Source organism: Apis laboriosa, unplaced genomic scaffold (assembly GCF_014066325.1).
Source record: "Apis laboriosa isolate Shangri-la unplaced genomic scaffold, ASM1406632v1 scaffold9_cov152, whole genome shotgun sequence".
NCBI lineage: Eukaryota > Metazoa > Arthropoda > Insecta > Hymenoptera > Apidae > Apis > Apis laboriosa.
The window spans coordinates 5,067,813-5,093,852 of NW_025224966.1; the positions used below are offsets into that span (position 1 = coordinate 5,067,813).

Sequence of the window (26,040 nt, forward strand, 5' to 3'; positions counted from 1 at the left end):
ATATATATATATATATATATATATATACATATATATATTTTTACATATTGATATATATATATAAAAATGTAGTAAAAAAACAACCATGGCCAAAAACGAAGGTCAACTTCTTGACAGTGAGCTAGCAAGACAGGCTGGCAGGAATGGGACTGAATAGGACGTATATAGTGTATATTATAGTATTAGATGCCGGTTTTCCTTCGATCTCGCGAATCAGTCAGAGGAAGAAAGAGATAATTTATAATAATGTTCAGTATTTAGGGAATAGGATTTTTTAGGGAAACATTTCTTTTTTAACGTTAATTAATTTTTCCTTTCGTTTCGCGAGAAAACAGGTAGGGAAAGAAGAAAAATTAGAGCAAAAAAGTCAAAGATATATATGTATACTCGTGAAAGATCGATGAAAAACAGCGCGGTCGAGGAATGGACGCACGAATATAATAGCGAAGAGAGAAAGGAGTTGTTGGAGTTGTCTCGTATAATATTTAAATTGGAAAAGAAGAGGGGGAGGTTGAGAGACGGAGGAGCGAGAGAGAAAGAGAGACAGACAGAAGAGAGGACGATATGCACGATAGGATGTGAATTAGTTTGGAAGAGAAGATAATACGTTCGTCAAAGTAGACGGCATGCACGATTGATCTTCCTTCTGCGCAGCGCGTCTCGACGAAGATCTTTTCTTTACGGGACGCTGAAGCTAAAACGATCGGCAAGCGGCTAGGTTCAATTTTTTGTCGTTATTCTTGTCTCTTCTTCTTTTTTTTTTAACGGTCCTTTTTTTTTTAACGGTCCTATCGCGCCATTTTGTGCAAGATTTTCGGCAAGAAATCGAATCGAAACGTAATCGAATCTTAAAATCAAAGAATAATCCGTATAACGTGTTGGAATAAACTTGTTCGAAACACTTCAACACTCTGGTTACTGGAATTGTTAACGCTATCACGTGTTGAATGCATCCTCGTATTCGATAGAAGTAGAATAATATAATAATGAATATAATAATGTGCTGAATAAATCCCTTGCTCGCTCGAAAGGAGGAGAGGAATGAACGGTTCTCTCATCATTTGTCATCGAACTTCTCCGATCACACTCTACTCTCGATTCAGGACTCGACTCTAGCGACTCTTGTTAATGATACGATCACTTTCAAAATTAGCGGGGAGAGCAGCAAACAGCAAAGCACTTGGGCACACATGCAAATAGACCCACATGCAAGTGAACTCGAAATATAATGTATAATATGCCTGTCTATCTATCGGCGGGGGATAGATAGGCAAACAAAATAGATAGATATATATATAAATAGATAGATAGATAAAATGGATCGTGTTGAAAATGTTATCGAACGACGGACATTCGTCGTTGCCCCGGGCGATGTTACGGACTCTCTTGTCTCAACCGACGATCGTCAACGAGTAGCACGTAAACGAACGATTTGTCGTAATCTTCGTACGACCTCGAGTATGCGTCGAGATCCAACGAATTGCAGACGTTTCTACTTCTCTATCTTTATTTTTTTTTCTTTTCTTTAGTTTTTTGTATTCTTATTATTTTTTTTTATTCGTCTCAATTTCGTTTTCTTTCTTTTTTTTTTTTTTTTTTTTTTTTTGGAAGACTCGCATCAGCTCATCCACAATCCAATGGTAAAAATGCCGTCGTGTGTATACGATTGCAGATGAGTCGAGCGTGGCCGGCGATACATAACCGTAATCGATATATAAATGCAGAGTAAAGAGAAAGTACGAGAATAAAAAGTAGTCAATAAATTGGAATATATAGTACGGAGGAAGAGGGAAAACTCACCGGATCTGGCGGGAGTCTGTAATCCGTGGATATTTCGCTGCTCGCACTGCGCTCTTCGGTCGACCTTTCCCAGTCCATCTCTTTTTTTAACGACTGCAAACGAACATCGGGCACACGTCAAAGTAATAATTGGATAGCTGTCGATGCTATTCGAAGAGAGTACGAACTTGTTCGCTCGTCGAGGCGAACTTCGCTCGAAATCATTAGCATTTTATATTCTCGAGGAGGCGTGATTAATTTGATAAACAATTCAAAGATAGAGAGCGATGCATCGTGTAAACGAATAACGTTATCTGATCGAATAATTAAACGTGTTTACGCTGCTACGTCTTAAAAATATCGAATATAAAGTAACTAATTCTCAAACTATTCTATTTATTATACTAATTTATACGTGAGATTGATCGTTAAGAAAATTATCGAATTTTGAAAGGAAACTTTGCAAAATGAAACGAAGTACGTTATTTTTCGTATCAATCCAACAACAATTGTATTTACATTAAAAATTTTCTCTCTCGTGCAATTTTTTTCTTTACTTTTGTTCAACCACTCTGCACCGTCACAAACAAAACACGAAAATTTCAATAATTAATATTATTGAAACTCTTTCTCTCAGACGCGAAGATTCTAAATTTCAAAAATTAAAAAAAAAAAAAAAAATCCTAAATTCGACGATCTAAAGAGAAAAAAAAAAAAAAAAATAGGAGAAAACAAAAGAGTACTTACAAGTGGAACTTGCTGGACTGGGGGTAACCCCGACGGGCCCGCGAGAGGCTCTGTACTGTGCGGGGACGGAAGCCGGCTCTGCGGTAAGTTCAACGGTAGCACACCAGGCGTGCTCCCGGTATTATTACTTAGACTCATATCCGAGGGTCCACTGTGGACCGAGATCGGGCTAAGGGAACCCCTCGTTTCCTCGAGGCTGGCGGCATCCTCGGAGTCCCTCCTGGGCCGATCGAGGGCCAACGGCCCTGGACAAGGGCTACCGGGTCCCGTGGGCGATGGCGGGCAATCCGTCATGTCTACCGCCTCTGTCGACTCGCTGCTGGGCAATTGGGCCACGTTCTGTTGAGTTTGCTCGCATTCTTTCACCCCACCACCCGATGGCAACCCCGTGCCACCGGACGACGACGTGTTTCCTTCCCTGTCTCTCTCTTTATTGCTCGCCTCCTTTATACTCTCGCGTTCACGGTGATGTTCTCGCGACGTCTCGCGCTGTATACCCTCGGATGTGCTCGTGTGTTGTTGTTGTTGTTGTTGTTGTTGTTGCTGTTGTTGTTGTTGCTGCTGCTGCTGCTGCTGTTGTTGTTGTTGCTGCGGTTGCTGCTGTTGCTGCTCGTCCCTCGAAGCTACCGCCGCGTTGATGTTCGTCATATCCGCTAGACCCTTCACCTTGAGGCTCTCCGCTGTCTTGAGGAGGGCCGATAGCTGGCAGTACTCGACGTTTACCTCGCCCTTGTACATGAAGTCGACGAGGGTACGTAGCTCGGCGAAACGTACGTCCTTTAGGATGACTATGGGGTGGCGGTTCGGGTGGTCGAGGAATAGGGCCTGGAAGTAGCTGGAGCACGCGGAGAGGACTACCTTGTGGGCACGTATCGAAGGTCCCTCCGTGCACGCCAGTGTCACGTCCACCAGCGACTCCGACTCCAGCAGTTGACTGAACACACCCAGCAAGTTGCTCTGATGATTGTTCCACCTCAGGCAGTAATGCTCACTTCCCATGTCTGAACTGCACCCCGCAACCCTGCTGCAGAAGAAACATTTGTACCGGCCCTACTATATCCTCCTTTCTTGCGCGTACGTCTTGCGAATATTTATTCTCTCTCTCTCTTTCTCTCCCTCTCCCTCTCTCTCTCTCTCTTTCTCTCCCTCTCTCTCTCTCCCTCTCTCTCTTTTATTTCTCGTTTCTGTTCTTTTTCTCGCGTTTTTTATGCGTTATTTTCTTTTATCTTTTCTCCTTTCTTTTCCCCTTTCTCGGTTTTTTCGCGTCGCTCCCGTGCTCATTGTCGACCCGTGCTGCTCACTGCTTCGTCGTTGAAGTATCAGAGGTTAGTTGCTCGCGTCGACGCCCGTATTTTTTTTCTTTCTTTCTTTCTTTCTTTCTTTCTTTCTTTCTTTCTTTCTTTTTTATTTCCGAGAAATTGAGAAACTGCGCGTTTCCTTAAGCCAGGGGAGAGGCCAGTTTTAGTTTTCGAAAGGAAACTGGACGATCGGTGAAGCTTTTCTTTTATTAATTTACACGATTCGTGCTAATTCTCTCAGTCGATCAACATCCGGATCTCCCGTTGCAATACACGATATTGCAAAAATATTACGTCACGTATTAAACAAATGAGATGTCGATTGGTTTAAGATAAAAAAAAAAAGAAGAAAAAAGAAAAAAGGTTTTCGTTAATGCCATGCGATTATATAAATCAATCTGTTTCCATTTTAATCTCGGATCGAATTCAGCGCTATCATCGTTCTCTTACCTAAAAACCCTTCCACTCTTTTTTTTTCTTTTTTCTTTTTTTTTTTTTTCTAAAAATAAACTTCATCAACTTGTCACACGTAAGAAAATCGCGTACAATTAGAATTGCGCGCTCTTTGTACAATATCTTAGATAGCTGATGCAAATAGTAGTTGGGCGATAAGAAGAATAAATATCGAGTCATTCCTCCTTCTCCTATGCGTGTTCCTCGATTCCACTCGTACTCTTCTTCGAAATATGTAATCACTTCGAAAAATTTACGTACAAAGAAAAAAAAAAAAATATCTCGACCACGGTATACTACGGATCTCCTCTCCACATTTCTTTACATCCCCACTCCTTGACATCCCCTCCCCACCCTTCCTCGAGCTTCCAGCCTTATCCGCTTCCCGCCGAAACGATCAGGCACCGTTACGCAACACGGACGATCGCGTGGGCATCGGCGGATGGGCATTAAATCACGTACTCGCCGTTCGAAAAAAGAAAAAAAAAAAAGAAAAAAATAAGCGTCTTTCGACGTCTAAATTGGAATTCTCTGTAGGCTGTCGCGGAAAACCGCGCGTGTACGCGGACGCCGTCGCTATCACGATTTCCCGCGGCATAAATCAACGGGCGCGGAAGCGCGAGGAACGCGGAGGAAGCATAGCCCCGTCTCGTGATCATCGCGAGATTTATTCGAGCGAGGCGCGAACTCTCTCTTGGCGTCGTTCAATTCCGGACTGACGCTCGCGGTCCCCGAGAAGGAAGATGCACGAAAGGCGAACGATGATATCGGTTCACGATACCGGCCTAACCTTATCTCTCCTCCTCGAAGGCAACCAAGGTTATTATTTATTCGCCTGCTCGAAACCGCGAAATGCTCGTGCACGCACGTGTCCCGGACATGTGCGTACGTACGAGCGGGCAGCGTACGCGACGTCGTGTTGCATTTACGCGTTTTAGCGACTGGGAGCTGTGCAATGGAGATGGAGATAAGAATTTTTGTATCATTCGATTATTGAAATTTTCGTTCTCGATCGAGGAATGATTCAGGCGATTTTAGGGCGAGGTTGCTTACTATACAAGGGGGAAAATGACGAGAGATGGGATGAAAAAAGAAGAAAAAATAGGACGTGAAAATATCGAATAAAGTTTGTTTACTCGAAAGCCGCGTTTTCTCGAGTAATTCATGCTTGAAAACTTATCGAGTAAGTACGTAAAGTAAATTTGTTTATTTGCGAATCATCGATTCTAGAAGGTTATTCTATACGTACAGGAGTAAATATAATATAGTGTGTGGTAATATTCTTTTATTATACGAAGATAATAATTATAACACGTGGAATAGAAAATATATAGAAGTATAGGCGAACGATGTTCGATTTTCAAAATTAATTAATGAATAAGCACTCGAAATTTTATTACATTATTTGATTCTTTCTGGAAAATGGATGATCTCGGATAAATTTATTTCGCGTTTAATTTTTTTCTTTTTCTTTTTTTTCTTAATGCGTTCGTAGTGGGATCGATTGTATTGGGACACCTTATATATTCGAGCCACGAAACCCGCGTGGACGCGCGTGTTCGCGTGATATATCGGCGGATGAATACGCGCGCGCTCGCGCTTGCGATGGCGTGCGCTAACGGCGAGCGATGCTCGCGTGATTCTCTTCGAGCCACGTGATAACGTTGCACACTGATAATGCATCGTGTATTATCTTAATAATAAAGAGAAAATAATATTTTTCTTACCAAATTACGGATCGTATTTGAATAATTCGACGCCTGACGAGTCCTTACTTCGAAGAAACGAAAGTTTTTTAATTAGAATCGATCTCTGATACTTTATTATTATTATAACGAGAATATGGAAAATACGTAAGAGTGTCAGGTTTACTTAAGCGATTTTGTTTATAGACGCGCTTCGTTAAATTCGCCGAATTAATTCGTCGAATAAGATTATTCTATAAATATTGTAATATCTCGATTGAAACAAATTAATATTAACATTGATGTTTTTTTTCCGTGACACGAGCAAGCAATTAAAAAATCGTAAAAAATCTCATCCGATCTAATGATACAACGAACGTTCCCCAAATTCTACAAATATTATCCCATTCATGTCAAATTTTCCGTAGATAAATTCTATGGAAACATCTTTGTCTTATTATATAGTTATAAAATTTCTTCGAAAAATCAATTATAATAAATATTTATTATATTGAATAGAAGAAACGAAACGAAAGTAGGACAGATTATTTATTCTAGATGCAGATCTAGATTTCTATTATAAGTTAATCGCTATTTATTTCAATTATCGATCATCATTGCTAACTTAACCTAATTTGTGACAAGTGGCGGGAGAAAAAGAAAAAAAAAAAAAAAGAAAAAGAATATAGAAAAATATAGAGAAAAATTCCAACGAGCGCACTTCACGTATTCCAAACACGATTCGGAAATCGCGATTTACCACCGGTTTCTACAACTCTGGTGTAAAAAAACGGAATATTCTTCGCGTGCTCCGGAAACTTGAGCGCGTTTTAATTAGAGCTTGCGGCTAAATTTGCCCGCCGGCTACTTCGAAAACTTTACCCGCGTGAAATCCGCCAGGAATCCGCTTACACGCGTGCTAACTCCCATGGAAAGAAACAAAAGAAACGATGACTTTGCTAATTTGAGCGAGGCCATCAGCTTGTACTTGGGTATTATATACGCGAAAAAATTATTTCGTTGAGCGAAACATCGCGTTTCCGGTTCCGCTTCTATCGTAAACAGTCTCCCTCCCAGATAATTGGTGATAATTTTTTTAAAGGATCAGAAAGGAAATCGTACTTTTAATACAAAACTCAAATCTTATATATATATATATATATATCTTTTTGCAAAAATAACAATTTATTATTAGAAATTCAGTAAATCCTTCGATAAATTCGAAGGAGGATTTTGTTTCGTGTTATTTTTTCTTATATAATTCTATTTTTTCTTTTTTACTCGAAATTAAAATCAAAATTTAAAATCCTAGCTAAATACAATCGTATTTTTCCGTGTTCAAATACGGTGTTTCCTGTCCACCATCGACGGTTTATTGTCCGTCTAAATATAAAAGGAGCAAAAGGTGTAATTACATTGATGATTTTCGAGACTGTATAACATGTTCACTATCACCGGAAACCTTCGAAGTTACGATGAATGCACAGCGACAACGTCATCGTTGAATACCGCGTGTGATTATTTAATCGAGACCGGTACAGTTCTTCGTCTCGTTCCATTTCGGTTGGTATGGTAATCGGAGGGGAAATAGTTGGAATTTTAGGGGTTGATTAGGTTTGTGATGCATCGAGGCTATGGACCAAGAGCGTTTTCGAATTCTGTTTAGGGTGGAGAGCTGGATAGAGATGTTAGTCGGTTAATTATATTTTGCTCTCATGGCTGGGCTAATATGTTGGTTGAAATTAATCATGATGAATACACGGGTGAATTTAGGACGAGTTTTAAGTAATTTCGCGGTAATTAGAAAGTTCTCGAATGGTTGGTCGAATAGAATACTTGATAATGAAGACATTTTATATCAAAATTTATATATATATATATATATATATTTTAATCGATTAAACGAGAAGAAACAATTGTAATAAACGAGAAGTAACAATGGTAATTCGTATAATTTATTTAATATTGAAAAAAAAAAATTGTTCATTGATATAATAATTCTCCGTTTTTATTACATTCTCCTACTTTGTACTGGTATATTCGTTACGCGTAGAAAATTTGTTGAAAAGTCATAAACTGATTTTCACAAAATTGCACAAAAGATTGAAACTCCGATATAAATATTTTATATTCAACGAGATGAAACCAAAGAACGAATCCATCGTTTAATTCGATTTGTCACACTTTTCGAAACACGGCGTGAATGTTAAATTTATTTTTTTCAAGCTCGTCCTTAACGCTGTGATACTTTCGTTGACGAATTGATTACCTAAGTGTCATTTCGTTTCATTTCTCTCTTCCTCTCTCTCTCTCTCTCTCTCGATTCTCTTCGATTTCTTCTTATTCCCCTTTCTCTCGTTTCCCTAATTCCTTAATCTCGTCAACACTTACGCCAACGCTTATTATATCAGGATCATAATCGTCGAAAAAAAAAGGAAAAGAAAAAAGAAATCTCGTTTCCCACAAATTTGCTCAAGAGACAAAGACACGCGCTAAGTCGAGGAGCTGAGTCGAGAGTGCGAAAAACTCGTACCCTTTAATCAGAAGAAAAAATAACAGAAACTGCACGTTTCTCGTAAATTAACACGATGCGTCCAGCTGACCTTTACCTCAAAGCCTCTGCCTCTATATATTTCGCAATATCTTCGCTCTCGAACCTACAATCCCATCTTCGCTCTCGGAGAAAAGAAAGAAAATTCATAATGATGGCACGCGAGATAGAATTCCGATGCTTCGAAAAATTCTATCTTCCGATCTGTCCACGAAATTAAAATTAATATTCCGGTAACGCGAGAAAAAAAGTAAAAAAAAGAGTAACTTCAACCCAATTTTCCAACCCAAATTACTCATCCTCTCTTTTGGAAAAAAAAAAAAAAAAAAAAAAAAAAAAGAAAAGAACGAGCGTTCGAGTGAATCGAAGAAAAGATTTCTCAATAATTCTCGTCCTCGTTGATTTGACTTACGGGCGAGAGAGGGCGCGATCGAAAGGTCCCGTTTTCTTCGCCCCCCTCCCCCCGCGTTTTTCGTCCCTTTCGCGGCTCTCTGTACTCCTCTCGTTACATAAACCGAGGCGTGCATGCCTCCGTTATTTATGTCATTTCAGAGGTTTTCTTTGGGTCAATCCGTTTAGAACGGCGGGCACGCACGCGTGTACCGGCCACGCCGGGACTTAAACCGTGCAATCGGTTTAATGTTAAACAGTACAGCGGCCAGCTATACGCAATTAGATTATGCGCGCGCGATAAACCGCCGACTCTCTTCCTGTTCGCGAATCGGCTTTCACGAGGCGCGCGCGCGCGCGCACGCGCGCGTGTCCGCGCCGGCGAGCGGATTTTCGCGAGAACGGCCACGCGATCGGCTCGTCAGAGCTACCAGCTCGATACCAAGCGTCGTTTCTCGCTCGAGTTCTTACGGGGATTCGGCTCTCGACGCTCGATTCGTATTCAGAGGATCGGGAGAATTTTATTTTCACGCGTAGCCGGAATTGGGGGATGAAAAATGTAAAAGAAAATTTGTAGGAGCGAAGGATAAACGCGGGTTAGTTTCAATTTGATAATCAAGGGAAATGAAACGAGATAAATGTATTATTTGTGTAGTGAATTAAATCGTTTAATAACTATTTCAAGTGAAAGTTCCAGCATTCTTATGGGAGTTGTGATGTTTCGATTAGTATCGAAATATCGTGCGCATTGAAGAATAAAAAAAAAAAAATGTTTAGAAATGGTTAGGATAAATGGTTAGATTTAATTTTATAATCAAGGGAAATGAAACGAGATAAATGTATTATTTGTGTAATGAATTAAAGTAATATCGTTTAATAATCATTTCAAGAGTATTGTGGAAATTCCAGCATTCTTATGGGAATTTGCGATGTTTCGATTCGAGTATCGAAATATCGTGCGAAGAAAAAAAAATTATTTAAAAATGGTTAGATTTAATTTTATAATCAAGGGAAATGAAATGAAACGAATATGTATATATGTTTAATAATTCTTTCAAGGCGAAAATTCCAACATTGTTATGAGGGGTCGAGCGATGTTCGATTCAGATGATCGAGGGAATTTTATTTCATATGTAGGTAAAATTGAGAGATAAAAATTTGAATGTAATAGAACGTAGGATAATTAATTAGAATTTGATTTAGCATACGGCGAAAGTTCCAACACTGGAGGCTCGAGCGATGTTCGATTCGTATTTAGGGGATCGAGAGAATTTTGTTTGTTATGTAGATACAATAGAATATTGTGTGTATGAATTAATTGATAAAAGTATTTACGTAAGAAAATTTTTATGTAATAGAATGACAAGCGTAGTTAATATTCGATTTTATTTAATAATTAAAGGGAAATGTAATATATTTGGTTTATAAATAAAATTATAAATTAAAGAGAGATAGCGTTGTTTAATGGTTATTTTTAAATGGATTCCAAATTTTAATTATAGGCAATTTAATTATATAATTTCTTCGATATTATTAGTTCTATGATATTATACTACTTTTAAGCTTCTATAAATATCTCGAAACAAAGTGTATATCTTTATTATGTTATTAATTTAATAGCTAAATTTCATGATATATAAGAAAATAATTATAATAGAAAATGTATTGTATAACAGAACAAATGTTCATATAACGAAGATTCTATTGTATTTTTTTAACAAAATTTAATATATATAATTTTATAGATATTGTGCTTTTTATTAAGTCTAGAAATTAATTCTGTGCTTTAATTGTTCGTCATTATTTTGCTCTAGCTTTCAGATAATTTTTGAATCCTCGATGCAATGAACTCATTAATGCTCTCTTGTACTTTTTTCCAATATTTGAAAGTATCAAATGACAATAATCAGAATTAATAACGATCAAGTTAAGAGAATATTCCATATGAAAGAGGATTTTTTTTTGCTCCAAAATATATTTCATTCTTTTTTCTTTTTTTTCACAAAATATGCGACTTGTTTAATCATTAGATTAATCAAATTGTTTTTCCCTTTTTAATTCATCACTTTTTTTAGAAATCGTACGAAATTAATAATAATTTGTATTAACAGTTTGAGAAATGAAAGTTACAATATACCATTACGTTCAAATCTTACCAAATAGTATCACATTACAAATCAGAGTTATAAACGTTATGATATAAAAGCACCGAATTAAGTTCTAGACTTAATAGAAAAGTGAAATTTAATTTCTCAGAATTCTTTGTGCAATAAAAACCTGTTAAATTCTCAACCTATGGATCGCGAGGTTGGTTTTTTAACGAAATTAAATTTCACTAATGAAAATTAAAAATCACTTTTACTAAAAAAAAAAAAAAAAAAGAAAAAAACGTCTACGTAAAACTACATAGATTCGTATATGTTCTAAGAATCAATTATATAATCATTCCACTAGCGAATATAATTACGAGTATAATTACGACGAACAAAAATTAATTTTATAATTCATTTAATTCATTGTCCCATTAATTACTAATCGAATACCGTGTATTTACTTGTTCTCTGTTCGATCTACGATTTTGGGATTTTGGTTTACACATTTAGATAATTGATAATTAGGGGTATCAATTTCACGTAATCGTTAGATAATCGATGATTGGATTATTTGAACAATCGAGGCATCCTAGTATGCTCAACGATCTATATAATTTAGTAAAGATAAATTTATAGTGCCACTTAAATTAATTAAGTGTCTACGCGACGTAGAACTATCAGAAAGGATTATTATTAAACGATTAAACAAGAAAGTGATACATTTATCGTTGTGACTGAGTAACGAGTATTATTTTTATATATACATATACGTATACATTGATACATTGCAAAGTGAAATGAAATGAAATGAAGTGAAAGGAGTTGAAAAATAAAATTGGAAAGTGTAATAATAGGTAGGTTCTACATAACTAAGAGAAAAGTATAACTTTTTGATTGCCATAAAAGAAAAAATGCTGGATGTTAATTTTTTTTTTTTTTTTTTTTTACGAGCTCTTTGAAATTCGAGTAAGTATCTAAGTATTCTATTATATTTAGTTTAGTTTAGTTATTTTTATCGTTATCACCTCGAAAAAATATTGTAAATAAATCTGATAAAATTTGCAACTATATATTGCAAATTTGCATATATATATATATATATCACATTACTTATATTAAAAATAAATATTTATATACGTAAAAATAAATATTTAATGGTTATTGTATATCGATTGAATTTAAACGAGATATAAATTTTCAAATAATCATTACTATTATTCATCGAGTTATTATAAATTTCCAATTCATATTTCAATTTATCATTTTTTTTTTTTTCAGATTTCTGTATTACAAAAATAAAAGATACAAATATTTATTAATTATGAAACTTTTATCAAGATAGTATTACGTTATTGAAAATGAAAGAGAATTAATTCAATCGGATGAAATTAACTTTCAGTAATTACAGCTTAATTACAGTTTATTATATTACACATTCAAATTGTATCAAGATCTTCCCTTCCCCTTTTCTATTTTTATATTTAATTTAACGCAATAAATGTATATAAAATAAATCACGATGGTTAAAATTTAATTAACATTATTATTGCTTGTTAAATAATCTCTCTTCGTTCGCAAATGAAAATTTGTATAAACGCAACGTCATCGTTGTTAATCATCGAAATAATCATCGAATCTATCTATCTCTAATCTCAAATAAATTTGATAATAAAATCAAAGATAACGGATAACAGGGATGAAATAATTTAATCGTATTTTCAACATTTCTATGATCTACGATTATATGCGACACACAATTATCCATCCATTTCTTTAATCCACGATTCTCTCTCTCGATATCAACGTATTATAGAGCACGATACAACGATTGATCCAACATTTTCAGGTAGCATCGTTTATAATGCATCGATATATAGATGGAATATTTGTCACGATCATCGACGAACCTATCGTCAATTTGGAATTTGGCTCACGCAATAAAAACGATATATGTAAATATACGTGTATATTTAATTAAGACCGATAAAAGATGAGATTCGGCACACCGCTTGCCAATTATTTTTAAACATTGTATCCCGATCTGGCAGCGTATTTCCAACACCTACATACCCTATACCGTATTACGTATAGATCGTTGCTTTAGACTGCGCCTGTGCGGTTTACATGTGTAACCAGATGACGCGATGCTACGTAAGTACGTAAAGTAGTTTGCCTGAAAGAAAAGTTTTGAAAGTCACTAGCGACCGTGTGAAATTGCGATACTTTTAACAAAGAGATTTATCCGAAATGAATCTTCTGCCTTCGATCGAAGTTTTCTTTCGAAAGGAATTTTCGAGCAAAAATTTAATAAATTATTACGATAAACTTTATCTTTTATCGCGTTATCAAATTTTCGATATCTTTATTATAATACTTTAAAGTATTCTAATGAAAAATAATGAATATTACTACTTAGTAGTCGCAACGGGGATCAATCAAATTCGATCGAAAAAGATCGATCCATCTTCCATCCCTGTATAATCTCATCCCTGATTCGATCGATTCCCACCACATTCGAAACTTACACGATCAATCCCATAAAATATGTATAAGAGTAGCAAGACAACAACAACTAATTTCATTATCTCTAACAATAAATGGTCTTAATTATTCCACAGAACTGATCCTCGAAATGTAATTATCATTACCAACGTCAATAAGATTACCCGGTTTCCCTCGTTAAAAGAAACATTTTAATAACATAATGAAAACACGTAGCGCGGCGGCGCGCACGTGTACACAAACACGCGAAATTGTTCCCCGGCCAAAAAAGGATTAACGGAATAACGGGTGAGGCGAGTTAAACTGTTAAGTTATCAACTTAACGCGGCGTAACGGTGGCGCACAAATAAATTCTTAAACACAAAAACGAGAGTCACACCTCGTTTCGTTGGCGCGGATTTACATGTGTCTGTCTGTGTGTGTGTGTGTGTGTGTGTGTGTGTATATATATATATATATATATTATATATATATATATATATATATACGGTCGCGTGAAGTGGTGTTTTTCCTTCTTCTTTTTTTCCTCTCTCTCTCTCCCCCTCCCACCCCTTTCTTTATTTTCATTTTTTCGTTAAAAAGTTGCAGAATTCCGGAATGAAATAAAACGATAAAAATTCGTGAAAGGCCAAACATGTATGTATGGTGGAAAATTGCTCGGCACGCTTTTTATACGTCACCGAAAGTTAAACTCGGCTTAATTGCCCCTTTTCATAACGCGCGATCGCGAAAGTGTTTCTCAACCCCCGCTGGATCGAAACATTTACAGTTTATTGTTATTTTTATAACCTTTCCCATTTAACTTTTCATTCGAATGTAATTCCGCGATTCATTCCCCCACTCCTCCTCCGCTGGAACGTGGAGCGCACGGGGCGATATTTTTAACCCCTCCGCCCCCCTCTCCTCCTCCTCCTCCTCCTCCTCCCCTCCCCCGTTTTTCGCATGGGCGTCCATGTGTTGAAATTCGCGCGCCCGCCCGCGAAAACGCACGCAAATACGACCTGGTAAAATATCGTGGGGAGAGATAATAGTATTTTTCACGCGCCAAACGCTTCATCAATGTTAACGCGCTATCTGCTCCTCATAAACGTTCCTCGTGGTGTGTGGGTTGGTTAAAAAAAAAAAAAAAAAAAAAAAAAAAAAAAATGAGAGAAACGGTCTTCTTATCGAGAATAACCTATATCAATTGTTTTGTTTCTCTATTATTCTCTCTTTTTTTTTTTCTTTTTTATTTATTTTTTTTTTTTAATTTTGCTTGTGACGATTAAATTGGCAATTGCCAAAAATTTATTATTCTGAAATAATAATTTTATCGTATTTTATCGTATTATTACATATATTAGGAGTATAACTTTTATATATAGGTTTTCGTAAAGATAATTTATTAGGATTCTTCGCAATAGCGGGATGAGGATGATTATTCAAAATGGAGAAAAAAAAAAAAAGAAAAAAATCTATTGACCGTGGAAACAAGCAAATTAATGCTAGGGAGAACGTATCTGGAATGCCGAATGATATTAAAATCGAAATTAATACAATATCAAAGTATTATTAAATTTAATTTGAATTTAATGATAATAAAAAAAGTGATAAATGGCAATAAATCAACTAACTTAAAATGCCAAAGGTAATTCCTTTTCATTTTATTGCTTAGCAGTTGACAATTGTAAATTGCTTGCGGTAACATTAAAGTAAGAACGTGAAGTACGATTAATATTTATGGATAAAATTTTCCCGATGAAGATGTACATCGTATATCGATGTTAAATTTGTCGATACGATTCAATATCAAAAAATCAATCATCGACTCGATACGATAATTTTCGATGATGCCGTATTATTTCTCCTCTCGAATAAACTATACCTGTGGTCGATTTCCGCGTGTCCTTTACTCGCGGAATAGATTTTTTCTTTTTTCAACTCCGTTCAAATCCATTTTGCACAGTTTGCAAAGTATCGGTAAATATTTGCAATTCCCCGTCAATTTAGCCGAATAGATATATCTATACAGAGATTTAACAAGGTGTGCGTTAAGTTGGTTCAATTCAATTTAAACGAAGCGTCGCGTTGGTTGGGAGCGAGATTAATTGTAGGTGTGTATTTAATTTTATTTACAGTACGGAGAATTTCGCGTGCGGCCGATGTCTCTACGATAATCAACGGAATTCTATTAATTAATTATCGTTATTAAACGCAAACGAGAAATATATATAAAATTACACGCACAATTTGTTGTCACCATTCTCTTAATCATAATCAAACGCGATAAAACGCGTGACACGTGCAAAACGTTAATGCGAAACGTTGTTGCTCGGATTGATTTGCATTTTGTTACAACAAAATGTTGACCCCGTGTTTAAATGACTTTTGACCCCGATAAAAAACGGAATGAAATTGTTCAAAAATTTTTATTAAAAATGTTAAAAAAAAGAGAAAAAAAAAAAAGGAACTGTATCAACGTTGTAGAGAGAAAGAGACATTTTTCGATCTTTGAATTTATCAACATCTTTTTATCGAATGTGTGTAAATAAGAAATACGAATTTAATATTCGTAATGGCGTAGATTAGCGAGCTTTCACTTTGCGGCACGTGTACGAGTAAAAAAGTATTTTTCACGAGAAACTTGCAAAATAATATTTATTCGTTCCACGATGTCGAGTATCGACGAATTTCGGATAAACGGATAAGAATTAAGGTAAATAGTCTCCTGCGTTTTAAATAATAAAATACAGAAGATAAACATTCTTTGGATTTCTTATCGCAAATACAAAAGACGTTATTAATTGTCGACACGTTGTGAACTTTTGCGTTATTTATAACACAATTGTAGACACAACATTTACGGCACTGTATTATTTAGAGAATAAATATAAATCGAGATCAAACTTCGTACCGAGCTTTGATTAAAAATTTTTCGATTTCGACAAATTCTTATAGACAAATTTCATTCGAAGGAAATTTATTTCTTTGAAATTCATTCAATACGATTTAATAGCAATCTGCTAGTTATTTTTAACAAATAGTCAATTAATAATAATATTGAGACGCAATCAAATCGTACAAATCGTACAAATTGTTGTCTAATAGGGGATCAAAGGTTGAAGAAATAAAAATAAAAAAAAAAATAGGATGCAATTTTATGCTAATTATAATAATACCTTGAACAGATGCAGAAACGTTAAACATCGAATACCAGTATAATCAATACCGACTTCGAATAGTTAGCAACAAATTACGATTTCAGGTAGCGGAATTCGAGCCGCTTGGTATCAATTAACAAAATAATTCCCCTAAATTCGAGGCTTTGTTTCCATGCTCCGCCACGATTATTTCGCATCGATTATCAACATTTACGATACTGGCGTAAATTTCCAAACTTATTTCCACAATTTTCTTCGACGATCTGTACGATCATGATTATATCGAGATAAAAAAAAAAAAAAAAAAAAAAAAAAAAAAAAAAAAAAAAAAAAAAAAAAAAAAAAAAAAAAAAAAGAAAAGAAAAAGACGAGAAAATAAAAAAGATAGATAAAAAAACGATTAATTCGGAAGAGAGAAAAGGGGAAAGACAAAAAAAGACATCAACGCCGAGGATGATGATAATAATAAGGAAGATAATAATAAGATTTACGAAATATATACGTGTATACGTGTTTAGACGAATATGAAAATTAAAACGATAAGAATAAAAATATATTAAGCGATTGTTAAAGTAACGAATTATTACTTTGTTATTCTTATTATTACCATTTACATTTTACACTGACAGAAAATATAAGTTTTTTTGATTCACGAATAAAATGCGATGATTTATTAGAGAGATAATTGAAAGTGAAAAGTACATATTGATAAGAGGATTATTTGAGTAAACAAAAGGTTAAATAAATTATTTGAAAATTGAAGATATAAGATACATATATATATATATATATATATATGAAAATTGTTTAAATAGTATCGATAATTCCAAGAGATAGAATTCAAATATTTATCGAATAATTATTAAGGAAAAAAATCCTTTATAATATGATATAAACTAACTAATAAGAGAAATATATTTAAATAAAAAAAAAAAAAAAAAAAAAAAACTGGAACAAAATGCGAAATATCGAAAAGCGAAAGCAAATTCTCCGCCTCGTTATGAATCATGTATTATTAAATAAGCAATATAAATATTTAATTACGTGATCAAATATTTAATTAATGAACCATGAAATACTTTGCTATGAAATTACGAATCTTGCTTACAAATTGTATTCATTAGAAATCAATTTTATCTGCATACATTATTGTAAGATTAGAACAACAATCGTTATTTATAATTAATTGTGCGCGTATTAAACTTTAAGATAAAAATGAAACTTTTTTTTTTTTTTTTTTTTTATTTCAATTTGTCAACACCGCGTTATAAATTCACAATTCAATTTCATTAATATGTTAATCGAATGCAAATCCGTCCAGGTTGTAATTTTATTTCGCATTTCGTAATAATTTGAATCGGGCTTTTCCAAAATTTAATATAATTCATCGTAATATCTTTCTATCTTTCTCCCCAAGAGTCAAAGTAACGAGTAACTTTTCACCGTCGAGTGGAATTCAATTCAAATTAATTCGGCAATTAACGTGTAAGAAAGTAAAAATCAAATTAACAAAATTGGCCTTGGAAATATTTTTCAAAATTTATGCTTCACCGTAAATTGATTATTACTGCTCTCCTCTCTTCTTTATTCCTTTTCTCCATTTTTTTTTTTGCACAGCTCCACGGATTACAAAAGTCGGCGGAAATCATTTTCGAGAGCAAAAAACTGTAAACTTTGCGCGGTCACTGCTAATGGAATCAAACATGACAAAATAAATCTTATTTTATTAACCCTTTAAGCGGTGTTTTTAAGTGCGTATAAGCCTTAAATGGTTGGTAGCGAGCGTGTAATGCGAGAAATTAATTGGTGGGAACTTTTATATTCCAAAAATTTGCGTTACTCGTTAATTTTTAATCACCACATTAATACCTCGTTAGCCTCGCGTAAATAATGCAAAGTAATAACAAAAATTTACATAAATTACGCTAGTACGAGGGTTTGATAACTGTTAATTAAGAACTGAATTGTTTATTCAACGGAAATAAGATTTGATGCGTTGGAAATAAAAGACAGTTTAACGTGAAACGAAATTACGTACGTTGATTTAAACGATTTACACGCTTTCGACCTTTTTTTCCCTTTTTTTTTCTTTTTCTTTTTTTTTTTTTTTATTTAATTCTTCCAATGAATGTTGTTTAATAATTCATTCGATAATCCGAAGTCGTAATCATCGAGTTGCAAATTTTATTCCTGCCATCATTAAAATTTTACAAATTACAAATAATTAAACGAATTCTATTTCACAACAGAGTTAAATCAAGTTTGGTTAAACTTTGAAAAAAATTTGGTTTTCTGAAAAGCGATTTGATAAATTAGAAATTAATCGCGTCGTTAATCTTTTCCAAAGAATAATTAAAATTATACAAATTACAAATAACAAACTAGCAATAAATTCTATTTCACAATAAATGGTTTGGTTAAACCAAGTTTCGTTAAACTTTGAAAAAATTTGATTTTCTAAAAAAGGATTTGATAAATTAGAAATTAATCGCGTCGTTCTCTTCCAAAGAATAATTAATTAATTAAAGAATAAATAATTAATTAAAATTTTGCAAATTACAAACTAGCAATAAATTCTATTTCACAACAGGGTTTGGTTTAAGCTTTGAAAAAATTTAATTTTGTGAAAAAGAATTTGATAAATTAGAAATAAATCGTGTCAGTTCTCTTCCAAAGAATAATTTATCCAAGAAAATTGCAATTTCTCTCGAATATTTCGTATAAATTTTCATCATCGGTCGAAAACAATTCCTAATCACTGATTAACTGCGGCGTTAAAAATACTGCTCGTTTATCCACGTCGCGTTTTTTTCTGGCGAAATTACATGGAAGCGTGTCCGCGTTAACGCGCCTATCAATTTCACCCCAGTAACTTAATTATCCGTTAATAGTAAACTTAAAATCGCCGATAAAATATATCACCTGTTGTGGATAAATTATAGCGATATTCAGGTGTGCGCAATTATCAGGCGCCAAGTTAAATCGTTTCATTATTTTCGGGAAAGGATACTCGTATTAAACCAATAATCGTGGTATTTGACCAATAATCGACCAAGCAATCGTTTGAATAAATGATCACTTTGAAAATCATTTTGAAAAAATATTTGCCATAAAAAAAGTTTATTTCTTTTAAATCATTGTTACCTATCTACAACTTGCTTCTTCTTTTTCAAATATTAAATTCAATCAAAAATAAATTAATATTGATCCTTAAAATTATCACGTGAAAATATCCTCCCTACTACATGCGATGCAATATATATATATATATATATATGTATACGTGATGTCTTCGGTTTCTTCGCGCCGTTTATTAATATTCGTATTCGAACGATTATGCATATTGCAAAGAGTGATTAACTACGTTACACTCGTTACTTTTTTTCCCTTCTTCTCAATATTATATAAAATCGATGCAATCAAAGCGTTTCTTTTTTAAATAACCAACGTATTACACACGTGAAATAAAATTTCGTGCAGGATAATAAAATTTTTAAATTTCTACATCGTATACATACGATACTTGTTTCCTTCGAACCATTTATATATATATATATATATTTCAATTTAAATCTATATGCTATTTACATTACCTTTCTGCTAATATTCTACCGCTATTTCAAACATCTCGTCCAAGGATCGTCGAATATCGGGATCTAATAAGGGTCTTCTCTTAAGAATCGATCGAAACGAGAGCGAATCATGCGAATGCGATGCGTATTAACGAAATGATACGCACAAGACTAATTAACTAGAAGGCCAGTTGACCGGCGTAACAAACACGTAAGGATCGGATCGTGAATTTTTTTTCAAAATTATCCGGGATGATGTCAACGAGGAAAGACGCGGCAGACGTGACGATAGACGAAATTCCGCGTGGTCGTAATGCGTCAAGATCTGAATCGAAAACGATTTCGCGAACGTAACGAGACCCTGGGATGGAAAGCATTGCATGGCATATTCCATCGTCGTTTCTGCGTTTCCAAGAATTCCCCTGGTTTTACTCGTAAGGCACCTTATCGTGCGCGCCACGTCCCGTGATGAGAAGTTGGCCGTTAAATTCTACCGTATGTTACGTCTAACTACACTGAAATAACGAACCTATAATCTGCACCTATAATCTGTACCTATTATAAACACACGGGCTACAATATACTGTTCCGCTTGGTTAGAATCCCTTACGTCCTGCATCGTGACACTTTTGTAACGCGAATAAGAAACGAAGAACGACGACTCCTAATCTGTGAATTATTCAAGGCCAATTCGAAACGTATTTTATGAAAATAATTTCGTCTTGTTTAATCTTGTTTAGAAAGTTTAGAAATTTTTAGTAATTGAAGAGGAGCTGTAAGAAGAAGAGGCTTACAAAAAAGGAATCGACGATCAATTAAATAGAAATAGAATCGATTTTAAAGCGATTTTGCTTTATTTTATAGAAAAATAACGAGTCAATTTTTATAAACTTTACAAATTCGGAATTGTGCGAAGAGACGAGGAACAAAGGATGGCCCGTAAAAATGAAATTATATTATAAATAATCTTATCATATCCAATCAATGATCTACCAGCAATCAAATTTTGATTTATAAAAATTTGTAAACAAATTTCTAAGAACGTATCGCGATCCTCGATCTCGTGACCCGTATTCTAAACGCTCCTTCTCTCTAGAGTCTCTACAGAGTTTCGTTCGAAAGCGAAGCGAAAGTGTACAAGTGTATAATTTTCCATTCATCAGGAGGAGCGAGGCGTGCGAGGCTCCAAAACAAAAAAAAAAAGAAAAAAAAAAGAAAGAAAGAAAAAACGAAGGAGAACGGACACGTTGGAACGCGACTCGCGAAACGCGGGACGGATTATAAAACGAAATTCGAAGTCGAAGAACGAGGGGAGGCAATGCACAGAGAGGAGAGATCGGCGTTAAGATCGAGGGAAAAATAATAATTAAATGCTGCGATTATTGCGAGATCGAAAACCGCATACGGATGATCGCGTTAATAATTTTACGCTTTGTCTCTGCGAAGCGTAACTGGCTTTTGCGCTAAATATCGCGAGCACGATCGATCGTCGAGGCTATCTCGTGCACGTAATCGAGAGAAAGTCGCGGGAATAGGACGGGAAACAGCGCGAATCTCCGCGCGATTGTTACGATGTTCCAAATTTTTCTGACGCGTCAATGTGCGAATTATTTTATTTCCAGAAACAATCCGATTCGTCTTCTCTCTCGAGTTTCTCGATTCTAAGAATTCTTGCTTATTTTACCAACGTTCGGCCATAACAAATTATATCATAGTATATTTAATAAGGCGTTTAAAAATTTGTGATTCTTTTGTGTTTAAGTGTGAGTCCTTCCTTGAGTCAAAGTTTTGGGGAAAGGATTCAAGTTAGAAATATATCTATATATAGTTAGATTTGAAATGTTTTAAATTAAAATTTGATAGTATGATCGAATTTGTATAAGGAATGTATGTATAATTTTATTACGATTTTATTCTTCATCTTATTCATACGATCAATTTTTTTTTATTCGTTTTATTAATTTAAAGATCGTTGGAGTGTAAGATTAATATTCCTTAGATAATTGATCGGTATTAATTTTAATTAGTGGCAAGATCGTATCTGTATTAATTCTAAATTAATTCATTATACGTGTGAAAATTCGTATGATAAAATTAGTTAGGAACGATTTATAAGCAAATAATTCAACTTTTTTCTTTCCAGTTAATGTAACAATCTACAACAGGAATAATAAATTTGAGACAAATTATCTGCAATCTCTGCAACTGATTATTATATCTAAAAATGCAAAAGGGCGTTATAACTTATTCCAATTTCGTTCTCTCGTTTTTTGAAGATGCGTATCTATCGCTCGTTGCGTATCATATCGCCGCGTACATTGAGTATCAAGCTACGTATAAATTGTATCCTGACAAATAACTGTAGGGGACACGTATCAAGTGCACAGATCCTTAAGAAGGGTTAAGGATCATCGTCATCGACGAGACACACGATGCTCCTAAGACGTCATTCGAAGAACGTATAACTCCATCTTCAACATTTTTTTTTTTTTAGCATAATTGTAATATAATTGAAACAGCGTTTAACGGAAAAGGGTTCAAACGAAGAATCACCCATCGAAATAAATTTGAGAGAAACAAAAATTCTTTGAAAATTGCCGGAACGATCGTCTAATTTTTCAATCTATTAAAAAAATAACTCTAAACTCTTATTCGTTCATTTTCGAATCGCCAACATTCTACAAGATACTTAACTCTCACAACCATGAAACAGGAGGAATCATCCTCCACTACCAACAAGGCATCCATCTCCTCCAACCCGATTCCTCGCGCCAAGGATTATCAAATACAAATTACGCTTAATATTTCAATATTACCTCATCCGACAGGAGTATTAGATTCCTCTCGGCCGACTCTTTTAAGAGTATCCAACGAGAGGCAGAGAAGAAAAAAAGAAAGGTAAAACCCGGCAGAAGAAGCTCGACGAATTCGTGATCGAATCGTGATTTTAAGGTGTCCCCTTTTAAGGGCAAAGAGCGGCGGTTCTCGCGCCGGTAGGCAGAGAGAAAGAGAGTTTTCGCGAGGAACACGGGAGATTTCATGGGATAAGAGGTGTCTGCCTGCGCCCAGTCGTCGTCGTTAGCCTGTGGGTAACGACCGGCCTCTCTCCCACCCACGCTTAAATGCGAATCGAGTAGGAAATCCAGGCGGCGCGTGTGCAAGGGGGAAGGAAAGAGGAAGAGACGGACGTAGCCGGGGGAGGGGGAGAGCGAGGGAAAGCAGGAGGAAGCCGTTCTGGAAGGAGGCGAAGCGCGAAATGGAGGATCGTGGAAGGTGGAAAAAAGACGGAGAGGGAGACAGAGAGATGGAGAGGATAGGGTAGCAAGGGAGGCGGCGGCGGTTAAGCTAGGCGAAAATAACGATGGCTCGCCGTAAATCAGGCAAGGCGACGGTCACGGCTGCGGGAATCGGCTCGCTGCGAAAAAAAGCTCGCTCGGTTACCAATGACTAATCCTCGTGGTAAGCTTTTTGCGACGGCTTCCTTTTGCGCGCACGCCGCGCCCGTGATCGCCGGTGCTTATCGGCCGTTGCACGCCCGATGGGGGGAAGAGAGAGAGAGAGAGAGAGGGGGGGGGGGAGAAAAAAAGACTTCGTGGCTGGCGGCAACGGCGGCGTGAGCGTGGCCGTGGAAAAATTATTATTTTCGAGGTGGACGATGAAGCGACCGGGGAAGAAACGAGCCTCTCTCTCCGTTCACCTGAGTTTCTTGTCGCCGGAATCGGTGATCCGTTGCGAGACGAGTCGCTCGAGTCGTTGGCAAGATAATCAAGAGAAGCTATAGCTCGAATTCTTGAATTTTAATTTCGTTCGAGACGTTCTATCTAGTTTCTTTTTTTTTTTTTTTCTTTTTTACGTACGTTGAAATAATTAGGGGGAGGGGGAGGGATGAGAAGTAATTATAGAATTTCGGAATTTTCAGCAGAGGTTAATAATTGTTTTTTTTTAATAATTTCGTTCGTAATCATCAATCGGTAAAAGGAGATCGTTTAAGGTGGATTGAATATTTGATGAGATTAACAAGGATGAAGAGAAAATCAGTGTATATAAAAATATACGTTTGCGCGTACATGATGAGGAGGATGTGATTATAATTGGTTGGTTGAATGAATTTTGTGTAACTAAATCATGTTGTAAGATACGTGTTATTTTAAGAAACTGTAACGCAGAATGGTTGACAAATTGAACGATATTAATAACGCGGTGGTTCAATGTTGGCACAAGTAATTGAGTGAATGCGTTTGAGGTAACTGGAGGTAATGTTTTAAGATACGTGTTATTCTCAAAACTGTAAATTGTTATTGGTAACGTAAGATATTTGGCAAAGGCGGCAAATTATATAAGTATCGCGTGTTGGCACAGAAAATATAAGATCCCTTGAATGAAAATCTCTGCAATGTTTTTGCTTACTTTAAGCTACGTTATCATAATCTTCAACAGATACAACGTAAGATAAACTCAGAAGAATAATTTTCATCCCATCTCACTCAATTTCAAAGAAATACACACAAATCACGCAGATTAACATTCCATACAAAAAATCCTGCGATAGAAAGCGATACAACTTGAACAAAATCAACACATTATCGCTATAAAAGAAAAGAATCTCTCTTAAATCACCCTAAACCAAAAAAAAAAAAAAAAAAAAAANAAGAAAAAGAAAAAAAGAAAATAAACTCCCTAAAATATATCTCCCTAAAAAGTTCCCTCCTCGTCTAATTAACCATCCGCATCGCCACGCGTTTTCGCGCGTTTCGTTACCAACATTTAATACCGCGTATCGATTTCGACGGCTGGGATGAATGGGATCGAGAACGGCGCGTAATTCGGAGAAAGAGACAATTAGCGGGAAAAACGGAGCGCGAGAGAGGAAGACGGGGGCGCACGCACGCACGAGGCGGGGGTGGGAGGGGAGAGAGGGCGAGGCGGTGCGGTCCGCGAATGACATTTGAGAGCGGAACGGCGACGTAGAGCGGAAAACCGGGTGGGGAAAAACAAATCTACGGGTCGCGCGAATGACGTTTCAACGGTGCGGCCGACTGGAGCAATTACTAACGGAATATTGCAATCATTACGTCTCTATCTGCCGCGCTGTTCGGATCTCTGCCAACCGCGCTCGGCCCCCCGCCGCTTTCAAAAAAATGATCGGCCGGGGTATCGGACGGGGTACCGGAGGGGTAGACCAACCGCCTCGCCGTCGCAGATCGAAAATCATTCGCGGAACGCCGCCAATCAAACCGTTTCCACGTGAAACTTGATTTCAACTTCCCTCCGCCTCCGCGTGGGATCCTCCACCCCGCCCCCCCCTCCCCCAAACGACCCGCGCCACGCGAAACGACGACAACCACCACGACGAGCGGCCGGTAACGGATAGTTTGGTCGACGCGCGCCTCCATTCTTTTTTGCGTTCCGTCGGCTCCATTTGTTTCGCGATTTCGATACAACCGCGTTGTATACTCGATGGGAGCCGATAACCGGACGCCCGTCCACCGGTTCCGTTTGTTCCCGTATCCCGCGGTGTCGAGTGACGCTGATTTTTTCCGATCGTTCTCTTCCAATCGATTTTCACCCCTCTTTCCCCTCCCTCCCTTTTTATATCCGCGTATTAATTTCAGATTTGGGAATCGCCAGTGTTTGGAATTGGGTGTCGAGAAACAGACGATTGGAAGATACGCGGCGCGAGGAGAGGATAAAAATGAGAATCGAGGATTTTTGAGGAAATTGTTGTGGTTTGTTTGTTCGTTTCGAATTGTTTGAGAATTTGGGAATTAGAATTTTTCGATACACGATAAAGTTCGGTGTCGAGAGATTGGGTTTTTGAATCAGGTTGTTT

General features: G+C 36.1%; 1 protein-coding gene across 4 annotated transcripts in view; it reads right to left on the bottom strand.

Annotated features, from left to right (window-relative positions):
- LOC122719890 (longitudinals lacking protein, isoforms H/M/V-like) overlaps positions 1-26,040 on the bottom strand; it is an 83,961-nt gene that overhangs the window by 51,446 nt on the left and 6,475 nt on the right. For all 4 annotated transcript variants that reach the window (XM_043946127.1, XM_043946129.1, XM_043946128.1 and 1 more), the window contains exons 2-3: positions 2,527-3,550; positions 1,801-1,893 (exon numbers count right to left, since the gene is read on the bottom strand). In XM_043946127.1, the coding sequence (XP_043802062.1) occupies positions 1,801-1,893; positions 2,527-3,525 (1,092 nt within the window). In that variant the 5' untranslated portion in view covers positions 3,526-3,550. The remainder of the gene's footprint in view (positions 1-1,800; positions 1,894-2,526; positions 3,551-26,040) is intronic.